The sequence below is a fragment of the Poecilia formosa genome, unplaced genomic scaffold, assembly GCF_000485575.1.
Source record: "Poecilia formosa unplaced genomic scaffold, Poecilia_formosa-5.1.2 Scaffold48, whole genome shotgun sequence".
In the NCBI taxonomy this organism is placed as follows: Eukaryota; Metazoa; Chordata; class Actinopteri; order Cyprinodontiformes; family Poeciliidae; genus Poecilia; species Poecilia formosa.
Window position 1 is genome coordinate 2,088,686 of NW_006799987.1, and position 15,749 is coordinate 2,104,434.

At 41.7% G+C, this 15,749-nt stretch overlaps 1 protein-coding gene across 10 annotated transcripts in view; it reads left to right on the forward strand.

The window, feature by feature from the left end:
- Positions 1–13,192, forward strand: part of sptbn4b (spectrin, beta, non-erythrocytic 4b) — a 75,986-nt gene extending 62,794 nt beyond the window's left edge. For 3 of the 10 annotated variants that reach the window (XM_016671674.1, XM_016671676.1, XM_016671681.1), the window contains 10 exons: positions 671–915; positions 1,837–1,975; positions 3,078–3,162; positions 3,250–3,446; positions 4,064–4,968; positions 5,300–5,360; positions 6,241–6,497; positions 11,707–11,877; positions 12,447–12,489; positions 12,566–13,192. In XM_016671674.1, coding sequence (XP_016527160.1) covers positions 671–915; positions 1,837–1,975; positions 3,078–3,162; positions 3,250–3,446; positions 4,064–4,968; positions 5,300–5,360; positions 6,241–6,497; positions 11,707–11,877; positions 12,447–12,489; positions 12,566–12,883 — 2,421 coding nt within the window. In that variant the 3' untranslated portion in view covers positions 12,884–13,192. Of the gene's footprint in view, positions 1–670; positions 916–1,836; positions 1,976–3,077; positions 3,163–3,249; positions 3,447–4,063; positions 4,969–5,299; positions 5,361–6,240; positions 6,498–11,333; positions 11,573–11,706; positions 11,878–12,446; positions 12,490–12,565 lie in introns of those variants that run through there. The other 7 variants (XM_016671675.1, XM_007552444.2, XM_016671678.1 and 4 more) reach the window with 6 other exon arrangements.
- Positions 13,193–15,749: the final 2,557 nt, after the last annotated feature.

Genomic DNA, 15,749 nt, shown 5'->3' on the forward strand with positions numbered 1-15,749 from the left:
TTTTATAAATTTTCTTTGGTGTAGTTTCTAGTAGAAATATTGTACCACACTTGAAATACGACAAAACTAACTTACAGGTAACTTTTCAACAAGAAATAGGAGCTTATTTTAAGTCAGTAATTCCTTAATACTGATGGAAAAAGTTCCAGTTCGTAAACAACTGTAACTGTGCTGTTACCTAGCAACCGTAGGCCAAGCCCAACTCGTCTCCTAGCAACAGAGTTCTAGTTCCACTGCCAGATTTATTCACTTATAACAAGACATTTTTCACGTTATCAGTGAAATAACGTGAAAAATGTTACTTTTTCACGTTTTTCATATTTTTCAGCAAGAAATATTTATTTCTTGCTGAAAAAGAAATAAATATTTCTTGCTAAAATGTTACTTTTGTCTTATTTCAAGTGTAATAAGATATTTGCACTAGAAAGTAGACCAAAAACTAAAAATACTTGGTAAGATTTTGTGTTTTTACAGTGAAGTTTGTTTTGGTAAAACTACCAATTTACTGTGTAAAAACCTGCAGTGCAGAGAAAGTGATTAATTTTCCTGAGGAACGATGCAAAAAGCACAGCTGCTCTGTGCAGAGCCCCAAAATGTCCTGAGCAGCTGCGCTTGCTGCGCTTTCTCCTCTTAAACCCGCCGTTTACTCATCGCTATGTTATGATCACAGGTGCGTCAGCTGCAGGAGAGCGCGGCCCAGCTGAGGACGGTGTACGCGGGCGAGAAGGCCGAAGCCATCGCTTGCCGTGAGCACGAAGTGATGCAGTGCTGGAAGGAGCTGCTGACGTCCTGCGAAGAGTGCCGGCTGCAGATCACCACGGAAACGGACAAGCTGAGGTTCTTCAGCATGGTCCGGGATCAGATCATGTGGATGGAGTCCATCATCTGTCAGATCGGCACCGGGGAGAAACCCAGGTGTGCAGAAAATCCAGCAGCTGGAGGTTTTTTTTCATATGTAACCTTGTGAATAAAAGCTAGCTTTAGCTTTATTGCTAATGCAATTACCAGAAAAAAAAACTGCCAGAGAAGAAATTTACCCCAGAAAATGATCCTGGTGAGGCGGATAGATATGGTTCGTGTCACCCTGAACCTTCAGAGTGGAGCTTCCTGGTGGGAGGAGACTAAGCACTTCTGATTGGTTTAGTTATCCAAAGCCAATCAGAGGTTAGCAAACTGAATATTTAGCTTCAAGCTCAAAATTCAGCTTCAAGCTAGCTCTGAGGTAAATATTTAGCTTGCTAACTTCTGATTGGCTAAGTTGTCCAAAGCCAATCAGAAATTAGCTCACTAAACATTTAGCTCTGAGTTAAATATTTAAATATAGTAGTTAATGTTTAGCTCATTAACTACTAACTGGCTTAGTTAAAAGCCAATCAAGAGTTAGCAAGCTAAATATTTAGGTTCAAATGAAAACTTCAGCCTGAAGCTAAATATTTGGTTTACCAGTGAATCTGCAGCAGCAGTGACTGCATCACCTCACCAGCAGGTGTTGTTTAAATACTTGCTAGACTCAGCTTTTATTTTGATAGTCCACATCCTGTACTTGGCAAGTGATTTTGTGTACTAGATAAATATTTAGATTTAAACTAAATCTTCAGTCTGCTAACTAAATATGTATTTTAAAGCTACATTTTTATCAATGTCATTCATTTGACTTGGTGAAAATGTGATTTGGAAAAATAAACCCTCATTTTTTTCTTTTGTAACTTGATAAATAACCCAAATTATGTTTAAACTGTGATGAAATGTTTAGTTCTGAAGAATATTCACTTGTTAAAAAGCAACATGGTGGCCTGTAAATGCAGAGCGGATGTGATGGTTCTGCGGTTCCTGCAGGGACGTGTCGTCGGTGGAGGTGTTGATGAACTACCACCAGAGCCTGAAGAGCGAAGTGGAGGCCCGCAGCCAGAGCACGCTGGAGTGCATCGAAATGGGAAAAATGCTGCTGGCTGCTAGAAACCCTGCAGCTGAGGAGGTGAGATTACATAACAATAACACAAGCAGACATCAGTTTTGGGCAAATGATGCAGCGATCAGACGAGATGTTCATATTCTGCCGGAGGCAGACGTGGACAATTCTCGCCAGAACTAAACGTTTCGGGCGTCCTACCACAAAATTTTTACGATAGATGTCTGAGTCTTTAGCCCATTCTTAGTTTGCCAACTAAATATATAGCTCCAAACTAAAATTTTATGTTGAAACTAAATATTTAGTTTCAATATTTGGCTAGCAAGCTAAATATTTAATTGGAAATATTTAGTTTGCAAACTAAAATTTGGTTAGTTATTTCCACAAATATGTAGTATGCAAGTTAACTATTTAGCTCCAAGCAAAATATTTAGCTCTGAGCTGCCTAAATATTTAAACATTTAATTTGAAGCTAAATATTTAGCTAACAAGCTAACTATTTAGATTGAAGCTAAACAATGAGTTAGAAATCTAAATACTTAATAAGCAAGCAAAATGCTTAACTCCATGAATAATTAGTATTCACGCTAAATAGATTAGCATTAGGCAGCTAAATATTTAGCACTGAAGTAGTTAATATTTGATTAGCTCTGAGCTAGCTAAATATTGAGTTAGCTCTGAGCTAGCTTAATATTTGAATATTGAGTTTTGAGCTAAATATTTAGCTAGTAAGCTACTTAGTTTGAAGCGAAATATTTTGTAAACAAGTTAAATATTTATCATCATAAATGTTTAGTGTGCTAGCTAACCATTTAGCTCCAAGCTAAATATTTAGCTCTGAGTTAGCTGTATGTTTGGCTAACTCAGAGCTACTATAATATTTTACCAGCTCTGAAGTAGCTAAATAATTAAACATTGAGTTTGTACCTAAATATTTGGTTGGTTAATTATGTAGCTTGCTAACTTAATTATTTTGAAATTGCGACATTTATAAATGAATGACTAACATTGTGAAAATATGACTGAAAAATGAACTCTGTGAGAAGCTAATTAATTCCAATCATTGCCATTAATTAGATTTAATCCGATGTTTTTGAAGTAAATGCTAACATTTTCCAAAAATGAGCTGTGTAGTTTTGTAATTCTGATGTTTGTTTTCAAATTTTAGATCAAGGAGAAGCTGGAAAAGGTGATTGCGAAGCAGCGTGAGCTTTCAGAGAAGTGGGACAAACACTGGGAGTTCCTCCAGCAACGTGAGCACAAACACCCATCCTAAGTGGAGACGTCATCACACTTTCTGTTCTTAAATACTCCGCCTGTTCCTTCCGTTTTGCTGCCAGTGTTGGAGGTTCACCAGTTCGCCCAGGAGGCGATGGTGGCGGAGGCCTGGCTGACGGCCCAGGAACCGCTGATCAGCAGCAAGGAGCTGGGCGGCAGCGTGGACGAGGTGGAGCAGCTCATTCGCCGACACGAAGCCTTCCGGAAAGCCGCCGCCACCTGGGAGGAGAGATTCAGCTCGCTGCGGCGTCTCACTACGGTAAAACCGCCATGGACACCGAGTCGGTCCAAAATACTGAAAGCTAGGGAATTTACATACTGACTTATGATTTAGCCCTGAGCTAGCTAAGCATTTAGTTTAAACATTTAGGTAGATCAGAGCTAAATGTATCCCTTGCTACTTAAACATTTACCTGCAAACAAAATATTCAGCTTCAAACTGAATGTTTTCGCTCTGAACTAAATATTTTTGCTTGAAGGTAAATATTTTTATCCTCTACCTATACATTTAGCTACTGTATGTATATTAAACATTAAACATGGTAACTAAATATTTAGTTTAAAACTAACATTTATAAAAGAAGTATGTTGAAAATATGACTTTGAAAAATGAATTAGTTTTTTTACGACAGACTAAATAACCTGAATTTAGTTCATTTTGACTCTAAACTACATTTATTGTTGCTTTGGTGAAATGTCATTTTTTGAACCTTATGGCGTTTCCGATTTTTCCCTCAAAAATTTTTGTTTATATTTTTATTTATTCCACAGGAACCAATTTTATAATATTTTTATTTTGCAAACAACAACCTGAAGCTTTTTAGTTTCGTTTTACTTCTAAACTTGTTTTTCTTTTTTGTTTTTTACCTTTTCCAGGTGGAAAAGCTGAGGGCGGAGCAGAGCAAGCTGCCGCCGACGCCGCTGCTGGGCCGGAAAGTCTTCCTGGACCCTCAGGACGCGGCGCCGGGCCCGGCCGCGCTGCCCCGCCTCCCCGTCTCCCCCGTCATGAGGCAGACCATCTACGAGCAGAACGAAGCCAGCACGCCGCCGTCGCCCTCGCCCGCCACGCCCACGCCGTCGCCGTCGGCGGCCGCCCGCCGGCTCGCCTCCGCCGTCATCAACGGCTCCGGCTACCGGCACGGCGGCGTGGTGGCCGTCCAGCCAGCCGCCTCGTCCATCGCCTCCGTTGCCACGGCGGCCATGTTGGTGTCAGCCAATCAGATGCGGGAAAGCGCGAGCTCGGCGAGGGAGCAGGCGACGAAAGCCATGAGCTACCTGCAGCCGGAGGCGAAGACGTCGCCGTATCTACGGCAGCCGAAGATCAAACACCTGGACGACGCGGTGACGCCGCTGATCGTGGCGAGCCGCCTGGAGCGAGTGAGAGAGCGAGGGAGGGAGAGAGAGGAGCGGGCGGAGGTGGCGGTGATGGCGGAGGTGGTGCTCCAGGAGCCGGGCCGGGAGCGGCTGCACAGCGAGCCCACCAGGGGGCCCCGCGGGTCCAGAACCGACTCACTGGACCGCGCCGAGCCGCAGGTCCAGGTGTATCAGCGGCAGCTGTCCAGCGAGCAGCTGATCCAGGCGCGGCGCGACGAGCTGCCGCAGGAAGTCTGGAGGGAGCAGGCGGGGCGGCGCGACAAGCGGACGCTGGAGCGGCAGACGTCCAGCGAACAGGAAGGACACGAAGGCCGGCGGAGAGAGAGAGAGCGCCACCGAGTGGAGAGGCAGGAGTCCAGCGACAACGACGTGGGGAGGGAGCAGTCCGACCGGCGCTCCACCGGAGGGTGAGACAAAAAACCTCAGAGAGCCGGACTCTAAAAACCACTCAGGAAAAATAGAACTTTTTTTTACTACGCTGTACTTTGAGTAATTTTACTATAAAGTATCTCTGCTGTACTTATTTATTAATCTACGCACCTCGGCTTATAAGTAACTATTCATTAAGATTTAAGAGCTTATTTTAAATGAATAATTCCTGACAAATTACTCGTTGATTGGGAGATTATTTCACTTGCGATCTGGGAAAATTTCTTGTTATAAGTTAAATAATTTGCAAGTGGAGCTAAAATAACAAAAACAAATTATTTACCATCATAACTGTGATTGTTTCCACAGAGAGAAGCGAACCACCATGGCAGAAATTGTAGAGCAGCTTCAAGAAAGAGAAGCAGCACAGGTTTGGACTCTTACTTCAAAGGTCAAAGTTCAAAGTTGTCACAGTTTTCTTCCTGTTTCTTAAAGGGGCGGTATTATGTATTTTCCAGGCCAGCTTACAGTTTATGCTGTAAACTGGCATCAGTTGTAATCAAAATGCTAAAATTTGACTTTGTAATTTAACGCCTTGAAATTGGGCCTCTGTCTCTTTAAGAAGCTTTTCCTGCTCTTTCTGAAGCTCCGCCTTCAGGAAATCATCCCAACATGGCTCCTCTATTAACCCTTTAACAGCTGTTTTACCAGCGTTGCTCTGAGCAGCAGCTCCTATTATGAGCTCAGCAGGTGTTTGCTAATTGCTGCTGGCTAGTCTGAAGGAGCTGAGATGGGGACGGCTGCTCTTATTCCTAGAAAAAACTTGGTGTTTGAAAAATGTTCTTGGAAAAAAAAAATTCTGTGTTAAAAGTCAAAAATGTTCAAAATCAATCTAGTTGATTTTCTAGAATTTTTATTTTACTTTTCAAGCTCAGAAATTTCCTAATTTTTTCTCAGTTTCTGAGTTTTTTGGTGGAAATTTGTCACCTAGAATGGCTCTAGCACACCGTCGTAGTCGTGACTTAAAACACTTCCCATCGTTTTTTTCTTATTCAGCAGTCTAACAGTTTCCCTCTTTATTTTTTATAAATATATCCAATTATAAAACTGTGAGAAAACCAGTTTTATGTTTATTCAGTCAGTATAGCACAGCTGACTCAAAGTGATGTTAAAATTTGATGATATTTTTGTTTAATTCAGAATATTATGATAAATATGTTACAGAGAGACGACTGGACTCGGGTTTTTAAGAAAATGGCCGCTTATCAATTAATCGTCAGTCGATGAACCTTCTTCCTTCTCGCCCTCAGGCGCGTGGCGAGGTTCCCCGCCTGCCCAACGGTCTGCCAGAGAAGTCTTCCCGTCCGGACCGGCCCAGAGCCCGGGACCGACCCAAACCCAGACGGCGGCCGCGCCCCAAAGAGCCGGGAGAGACGACGCGGCGTTCCCGATCGGCTCCGGCCCAGAGCAGCCAGGCGGCGCCGCAGCCGCCCACCCACACGGCGCACCACGAGGGCTTCCTGTTCCGCAAGCTGGACATCGAGAGCATGAAGAAGAGCACCAACAGGTGGGTCTTCAGGGCCCGGCGGGCCGCCGGCGCGCAGGATGCTCCCTGCTGTCATGACCATCCAAATTAACGAACTCCAATTTCCAAATTCCCTAAAGTTCCCTTTGAGTTTTAACCATAAATGGGTGGAATATTTTGAATCTCTTCTGGCTTTAATAATCCCTGTTGTGTTTATTGATCAGTCGATGGCAACGGGGCGCAAATTCAGCATGCAGAGTTACGACTTTTGCATCTGATGTGTTGGGAAGATGCATGACTCGGCTGACATGTGGTCCTTACAAGCTGCAGCCGAACCAAAGTTCAGCCGTGGTTCTGCTCAGGTCTTCCTTCCTCCATTACAGCCAGATTTCAAAATGGAGTTCACTGATTTAGGAGCTCAGACAGGTTTTGAGGTTTTTTATTTTGAAGCAGAAGAATCATGCAGCCACAGTGCCTCCACACTTACTTTACCCCTGGTAACAATGTGACAAAAAGATTCAAAAACATTGATCGACTGGATCGATTGGAAGGTGATTTTCATTGGGTATTCGCTTCACATGTTGGATTTTTTTTTTTTGCTGAAATAATTTTTTTTATCTGATTTTTCAGATTTTTTCCTGAAATCTGATCTTTCAAATATATTTTTAGCTAAAATCACATTTTTCTTTTTTTGATGAAATTTGATTTTTTTTTCTATTTTTGAAGAAATCAGATGTTTTTTCCTGTAATTTAAATTTCTCGTTTGCTAACTATTTATTCTCTGATAGTTTAACTCCTTTTAGCACAACTTGAACACCTCAACAGTATTTCTCTGCGTCCAATCAGATCGTTATTTGAAGCAAAAATTAACCCCAGGGGGCCGAGAGAAGCAGCTTTGTCGTCCATCGCTGCTGTTAGTCGATGTCTTTGTGCGTCAGATTTACCGGCGTACCAGAAACACACAACAAAGGTTCCGATAAGAACCTTTGTGTGTAAAAAAATATATTAATTATTTGCGATGTTTGCTGGATTTAAGTGTATTAAAATTCAACCACTGCTGTTGTTTACAGATGCTGGTGCGTTAGATTTCGGGTCGTACCAGAAACAAAATACAAAGTTCCAGCCAGAACTTCTGTGAAAATAAAAAAGTAAAAAAAATAAAAAATTATTACTTAACATGGAGTTTTATTTTCTACTGTATGAATAAAAAGCTGCATTTTACCAGGGGTGATAACATTAATGGTGCTGTGTATCTAAACATCTTAATCGTTGCATTCAGAATGTGAGGACAACAGTTTCATGAAATAAAAGTTTCCCACAGCATGATGAAACTCCACGCATGACGCTTAACCTGAACGCCACGCAGCTGAGGCGGCTGCTTCACTCGCTGACTAACTGGCTGGATGAAGAGCGCAGCGAGAGCGGACCGATCCGCTCGCAAACCCGCACACATTCCCCAGACGAGCCCCCACTCTGACCCGCTCTCCGCCGCCCTCTGGTGGCCGCTCCCATCACGCACAGCCAAAAGCTCATCCAGTTCCAGCAACGGATGACGCCTACTCACGCGCCCACTCACGGCAGTGGATGAATGCGGCCGTATGTACATGCCCTGTTATGTACATGGGAAGGTAAAGCACAACTGTGAATGGCTTGAATCCAGTGTTGAATCATTGGGATTCAACCCGTCACCGTTACGTCGCGACTCTACAAACTGTCACTCTGTGGTTCTGTGCGTATTAATATTCTGATGAAACCTGCAAAATATGTTGCTGAATATGGTGCTTTTGATTGAATTTATTGTGGTTTAGTTTACTGATGGGAAAAAGAAAGTACACCCTTCTTTATCTCTGGGGTTTTTCAAGCTTTTATTGTGCAAAACCACATAACCAGTCACACACGGTCATTATTTAATTAGCCTAGAAAGTTTGGTTCAGTCTCAGTTCGGTTGAAATGATCTCTGGTTCAGTTCAAATGCGTATGTGAACGCCAAGCGGACCAGAGGCCGCTTCAAAAGCAGGAAGTGGACTACAGCGCAGAAAATGCTACAACCACAAGAAATGGAAGCAAAAGGGAAAATCCTGCAAAAACTGCAAATAATAAAACACTCCACTAGGGGGAGTCTGGCATAGGTAATGTTACCAACATTACCTATGTTGGTAACATAGGTAATGTTACCAACATTACCTATGTTGGTAACATAGGTAATGTTTACAACCGTTCTCAGGAGTGTTGTACTGAATATTAGGTCATATAATGTTCCACCAGGTGTTTGCTGATTGCTGCTGGCTAGTCTGAAGGAGCTGAGTGGAAGAATCGCGCTCTGTGAGGCAGGATATTATGATATTGTACAAAACATATAGGTACATAATGCAGTTTTTTCTTTCTTCTGGATATTCCAGCTTTACTGAGGGTCTGGTCCCATCTTATTTGATGGGACCAAATAAGACGTTTGGCTCCCTCTAGTGGCCTGGAGGGCTTTTCTGTTTCATTCTTGCTGCTGTTTTTGCTGCATTTCCACTTTTACTTCTACCTGCTATTTACTGTTTGCAGCGTATTTGTTTGTGTGCATTTGGAGTTTACCTCATTTAAGTGTTTGTGGCGCATTTGCACCTGTCGGCCACTGTAGGAAAAACACTTAAAGGGACGGTATTATATCATAATCAAAAACTATCTTACCTTCAAAGGCTTTAAAAACACTGAGTTGCTGTGAAATTGGGTCTCTGTCTCTTTAAGAAGCCCCTAATCCATCCGACAATCTGCCTTCAGCACATTATCGAAACAATGCTCCTCATTATGCTGTTTACAACTGTTCTCAGGAGTGTTGTACTGAATATTAGGTCATATAATGTTCCACCAGGTGTTTGCTGATTGCTGCTGGCTAGTCTGAAGGAGCTGAGTGGAAGAATCGCGCTCTGTGAGGCAGAAGCTCGGCTCACAGAATCAACATTTTTTTCTGTTTTCCCTTTTTAAATGCTATAAAAACTGCAAGGGTGTGCTTTATTTTTCCACACTGTTTCCATCTGGCGTAATCTTATTGCTCACCAAATCTTTCATTAATTACAAACCGTTTCTTATGTGCACCTTAGCTTTTTGCTTGTTTGCAGATGTTTTTATCAGAATATAAAGCTGCATTTTATTTCCTCCAAGGACTGTGCACACGTTTAAGGCCTTAAAACTTGCTTATTATTTTAATGCAGCACTAATTTCCTAAATTTAAAGCAATCGTCTAAGAAATGTTTTCCTTTATTTGAGTTAAAGGTTAAATTGGTTTGTTTTCACATGAAATAGCATCAAACTTATAAGATTTTATGAAGTAGCTTCCATTTTTTGAGAGTGAGGATTCTCTCTTTATTTTCTCCCAACTGACGGAAACTGAGATCACTTCTGTAAATTATTTATGGAACATCAGGCTTCTCGTTGGTGGATCAATCAAATATCTAATAGGTCTAAGACTTTTGCACAGTGTCTATGCCTCCTCTCAGTTGATTTGCTTCATGCATGTGGTCGCTTTAACACAGGGGTGTCCAAACGTTTTGTCACGTTGGCCAAAATCGTTGAGCCAAAAGATCGGACAGGCCAAAGAAATAAAAATAAAATCAAACAAATCATTTTCATCATTTAAAATCATATGAATTAAAAATAAATAAATTTAATGTATATACTTTTTATAATCATTTTATAATCATTGTGTTGTAAGTTGTTTGGTATTTATTGTTTTTAAAAATAGCCTTTTGGCTAATTCTGGCACATTTACAAAAATGTTAATAAATTAAATGAAATTAGTTTCCAAATTCCTTTGAGTGAAATTAAACAGAAACTACAAAGAAGAACACAACAGGAAGTAGTTTTGGGATTATGTTTTTTAATAACTTATCGCATAAAGTTTCAGGTGTGTTTATAATTTAGTTTCTTATTTAATGGAAACACGACAATTATGACATTGTGGTTTTTTTTCTACATTATTTAAAGTTTTGTGAATATTTGCAATGGAAACGGAGCCAGTTATAAGAATGGGACTCGAGGACTTTCTTTCAAAACGTTTAATAAATTAAATAAAAGCCGTCGGCTTTTCTGTAAAAGTTCTGCATGTTATAAAACCTTGATTGTTAAAAAGATGAATACTTTTTGTTAGGGTTGGATGATGTGGCTGAAAAACGTATCACAATATAAACGTTTTATATCAGTCTATCAGTTATTGATTAGTTTTTTATTGTAAATATCTGAAATATTGCCAGACTGGCGGTTTTATCCATTTTTTTTTTAAAAACTGTTTTAAGGCGAAACTGCAAACTGCTGCTGCACAAGTTAGCAGGTTGTTGCTAGGCAACCAAAGTTGGGTGGAACTTTAAACTGCTACTTACCCAGCAGGTTGTTGCTAGGCAACCATATAGTGAATGAGTGAGTTAGCTGACCACCAACCTAGCTTAGCTGGCTTAGGTTTAGCAGCTAATGTCTTTATTATGCCTACATCTCCCAGAATGCCGTCTGGTTCTGGATCAAAGTTCAGTGAAATTATTGAATATCTGTTGATATTGATCATGTGCCTATTGTGATACATATTGTTATTGATTTATCATCCAGCCACACCTTTTGTTGAACTGTAAAAAAATTATGTTGATAATAATTTTACCCTAATTAAAAATGTAAAGTTTCCATTTTTATCAATCATTTGTGATTGGCAGGTCAAATCTGTTTTATTCTTAAACGGCCGCAAAAATGTCAGTCCAAGAGCCAGGAATGGCCCCCGGGCCTCACTTTGGACACCCCTTGGCTCATCAGATGTAACCTAGTTGGAAAAATTGCATTTAACCAAACTCTTCTTCTGTTTCTGTGTTTTTCCCCGCTGTGCTTCCGGCTCTCCCTCCGTTCTCCTCCAAGGTAAGTCATAGTCGGGCGCCGCACACTGGATCACCGAGCCGTATGTAGCTCCGCCCCCTCCGCCCCTCCCCTCCCACTCCACCGCTCCACCCCCCCCTCCCAGGTCATCCGTGTGTGCGTCCGTTCATTTGTGTTTGTTCAGCAGTGTAAATCCTCCTCCCTTCTTGGGGCTGGTCCATCCCGCCTACCTACCTGTCTGCTCTGGTCAGGTGAGTCAGGTGTTAGCCTAGCAACAGAGACTCTGCAGCTCTTCCTGACTCCTTCCAATCTCCCCTTCCTACCTGCCCCAACCCCCCCCTTCCCTTATGCCATCACTTCTCCCCCCTCCTTCTCTTCCTCCCGCCACACCCTCCCCCTCCTCCACCCACCACAGCAGGTCATGGGTCAACCTGTACTGCGTGCTGAACAAAGGGGAGCTGGGCTTCTACAAGGACGCCAAGAACACGGTGACGCCCTACAACAACGAGCCGCTGCTCAGCCTGTCCCACTGCCACTGCGACGTCACCAATGGATACAAGAAGAAGAAGAACGTCTTCACGCTCAAGTGAGGGCCGGCCGCCATGTTTGGTTTCAGCTAGCATGATAGCATGTTAGCATCGAGAGCTGCTGAGTGACATCATCCATTGGTCCTCATGTCTTTCCATCCATCATTCATCCAACCAAGCAACAAACCAATTGACCATCCATCCATCCATCCATCCATCCATCCATCCATCCATCCATCCATCCATCCATCCATCCATCCATCCATCCATCCATCCATCCATCCATCCATCCNCCATCCATCCATCCATCCATCCATCCATCCATCCATCCATCCATCCATCCATCCATCCATCCATCCATCCATCCATCCAATACTTTCAAGGATTTTGTATTCGTAATTTAAAACGGCTGAAGAACTGGGAACTCTGTAGATTTAGAAGGATGAAACTGTAACACCCAACAACGTGTCAAATCGCTGCTGGAATCCTGAAAATATTCAAATTAAACTTTGTTTTGTATTTTTTTTATTGTGTCTTAAATAATAAACTCTTGTAAACTTACCAACTGTCAGTCTGTAGATTTGATCTTCATCATTGGAACATTGAATCTTCCTTTCTCCCGTTGCAGAACGAAGGATGGCAGTGAATTTCTGTTTCATGCAAAAGACGAGGTGAGACTTTCTTGGCGTTGGTTTATTGTTCTGTCTCGATCCAAACGGCTGACTTTGTTCGTCCGTGTCCTCGCAGGAGGACCTCAAGGCGTGGGTGAACAACATCACCGCCAGCATTTCAGAGCACGAGGAGATCGCCAAATGGGGCCAGCCCCAACCAACTACCTCATCCACCGACGAAGGGACGCGGCGAGACGGCAGCAAGGTGGACAACCGGTCCGACCGCGGAGGCGAGCGCTCCGACCGTGGAGACCGGATAGAGCGCGCGGACAAAGAGAAGGAACGGGAGAAGGAGAAAGAGAAGGAAAAGGAGAGGGAGAGAGGGGAACGCTCAGAGAAGTCGGATCGGGCAGGAAAGTCGGACGGAAAACGCTCAGAGAAGAAGAAGAAATGAGCGTGGCGACAGACGTTTTGGGATTGAAACCTACGAACTCTGGATGGACAGGAGGCGGGGCCACAGTCCGAAGGTGGAGGCCCCTCTTCTTCGCTCCAGCAGCTGGGCTTGGATGGAGAGCAACAGACTGACCTGGCTCACCCACAGGACGGATTTGATCTTTCTCTGTCGCCTCCTGGTGGCCGTTTCAGAGAACTGCAAATGGATGAGGTTTTTTTAAACAAAAAAAAAGTAGGAGAAACACGAGCATCACTTTAATTCAAAGGCTGTTACTGATTGTTGGTAGCGCGGTAAAACGTAGCTCATACTGTTCCATGTCGGTTTGTTTTCTGAGATGAGCTTTACACTGCAAAAACACAAAACCCTACCAAGTTCTTTGGTCTAGTTTCTAATGCAAATATCTCAGTGGACTTGAAATGGAGACAAAACTAATTTAATTTTTCGTCAAGACGCAGCAGCTTGTTTAAAAGTCAATAATTCTTGTTAAACTAGTAGATTATTTCACTTATAACAGACATTTCTCCATGTTATAGGTGAAATAATCTACAGGTGGAACTAGAACATTTTCATCATTACTGACTTAAAACAAGCTGCTACATCTTGATGAAAAGTTACCTGTCAGTTAGTTTTGACTCTATTTCAGGTGTACTAAAATATCCGTATTAGAAACTAGACCAAAAATACTTGGTAACATTTAGTTATTTTGCAGTGTAGCTGTATGTAACTCTTCTGTCTGTCCTATCTACTGTAATTATCTGTCTGTCTGTAAGTGGAGACACGGCCCACTGTCTCTTATCAATCCTCAGAAATCAAGAGAGAAGGAAATGGTCCCAGAAGGTGGAATCGTTTCGTTTTGTTTCTTTACACCTGGTTAGTGAAAAATCCACCTGGTTTTGTTGTGACGCCTTCAAAACGTTTCTTTTAACGGCTCCACGGATGAAGCAGCACCAGAACTGCTCTCAGTTTCTAATGTTTCATGATTCAAGAAAAGAGCAGAAGAGGAAGATAAATATATAAGACCCAATAATTCCTTATTATCGTTTAAAAAATAAAGTTTTAGTTCTGCTGACAGATCATTTCACTTATAAGATGGGAAAATGTTTTCAGTGAAGACAGTCTGCCAGTGTTACTAATACTTTGTTTTAATCAATATTAAGTAGTTATTTATATAATACGTGGTTTTAAAGCTTGTAAAGCTTTGCTCCAGTCTGACAGCTCTCATGGATCATAATGTCTAATAAACTGCCCAGCCTGTGGGCAGCATGTTAACAAATGGACTCAACTGAAAGGCTAAAAATCAGATGCAAGCTAAAAATACGACTGACTTCTGTTTCTTGCGGAAACTTGCGTCGCTGCAGTCGGGATTTCTGATCCTTCAGCGTTAGCTAATCTAATTGTGAAATAGCCTTAATGTTTGATTCCCAGGAGCCTCGTTCATTAAAACATAATTTACCTACTCATAACATAAAGATTACAGATTTTGAGGAACTGTACAGGCTACATCTTCTATTTTTATATCCAAAAACTACTTGAATGTCATTTTGATCAACTTGTTTTCAAGGTTTTCATAAATCTCAAGTTTCTTTATAAGCGCAGAATCAGTTATTTTAATGAACGAGGTCTCCTGGGCAGAAACCGGTTCTCTTCTGCTCTTTTATTCTCTTCCATCAAACCTTGTTGGGTTCGATCTTTGATTCATTTCCCACCTGTCTGTCGTTCATACTGAACAGTCTTGCTGAAGTCTGAATGTGTGCGCCGCTGCTCTTTCCCAGGGTCTCCACAGCTCTCAGGTTTTGTTGGTGTGAGGATGTTTGTCCCCTCAGTCTTCCAGGAATGTTCCATAACACAAATTGCTCGTATAACGTTTCTTTTGTTTTTTTACTTAAGTCTTTGTGAAGACCCTCATGGTAACATCATAACTCCTCTGAGTCCCAAACTTCTCCCCGATCACAACCTGAATCTAAATGATGTCAAGTCGCGATAAAACCAATTGCATGGTTTCTTTATAGGACTCACTCGTCTTTGCAGTCCATCCGTATTCTGGTTTATTCCATGGAAACTCGTAAAAAAAGCCATAAAAAGTTGGTGGAATTGTAAAAGTCTACTGTCATTGCACCACAGAAAACATTTATTTATTATTTTAGTTTCTTTTTATTTTGTATTTGGCATCCGTTCTGCTCCAGGTAATGAAGTTCCTGCAGAGAAAGTGACCTGAATGTTTAGTAATGCCCCTTCACACCACATCAAAACAGACCTGATGTTTCCTGGAACTCCAAGAAAGTTTAAAATGACCGTTTATTTTAAAACTTAAGAGCATTGATTTGAAATCTAACATTAGGATTTCTTAATTAAAACCTTCCTGTTACACCTGATAATCTGGTAGATTCGGTTCAATTTTGCACCAACTTTCCTAAACAAATCCCAACATTTGTTACATTTTCAGCTGCTGCAGTTTTTTCACATTGCACTGTCAAACTAAGCTAAACTAATGGAAAAACCTGTTCTCCTCCTCGCCTGTGGGGGCGCTGCACCAAGAACCACTAAAGGAAACATCATGAACACTTCTGAAGAAGACACTGAGCGCAGCTTCCTTCTTCATGAAATGTAAACAAAAATGGTGCAGTGTCAGATTTTTGCGGTTGTAGGATTTCTCTTCGAGGTTAATAAAGTATTTTTGAATTTGAATTTGACATTAAAACGACTAGTCATTTTTCCCGTAAGTGCGTTTGTTTTATTTGTATTTACCCAGAATGCACTGAGCTTTAGTCAACTTCCTGTTTTTGGAGCATTCTCTGGTTCGCTTCACATATCCATTTGAACCACACTGAGTACAGAAACTACATTTTGAGAGAAGAAGAGTATGTAT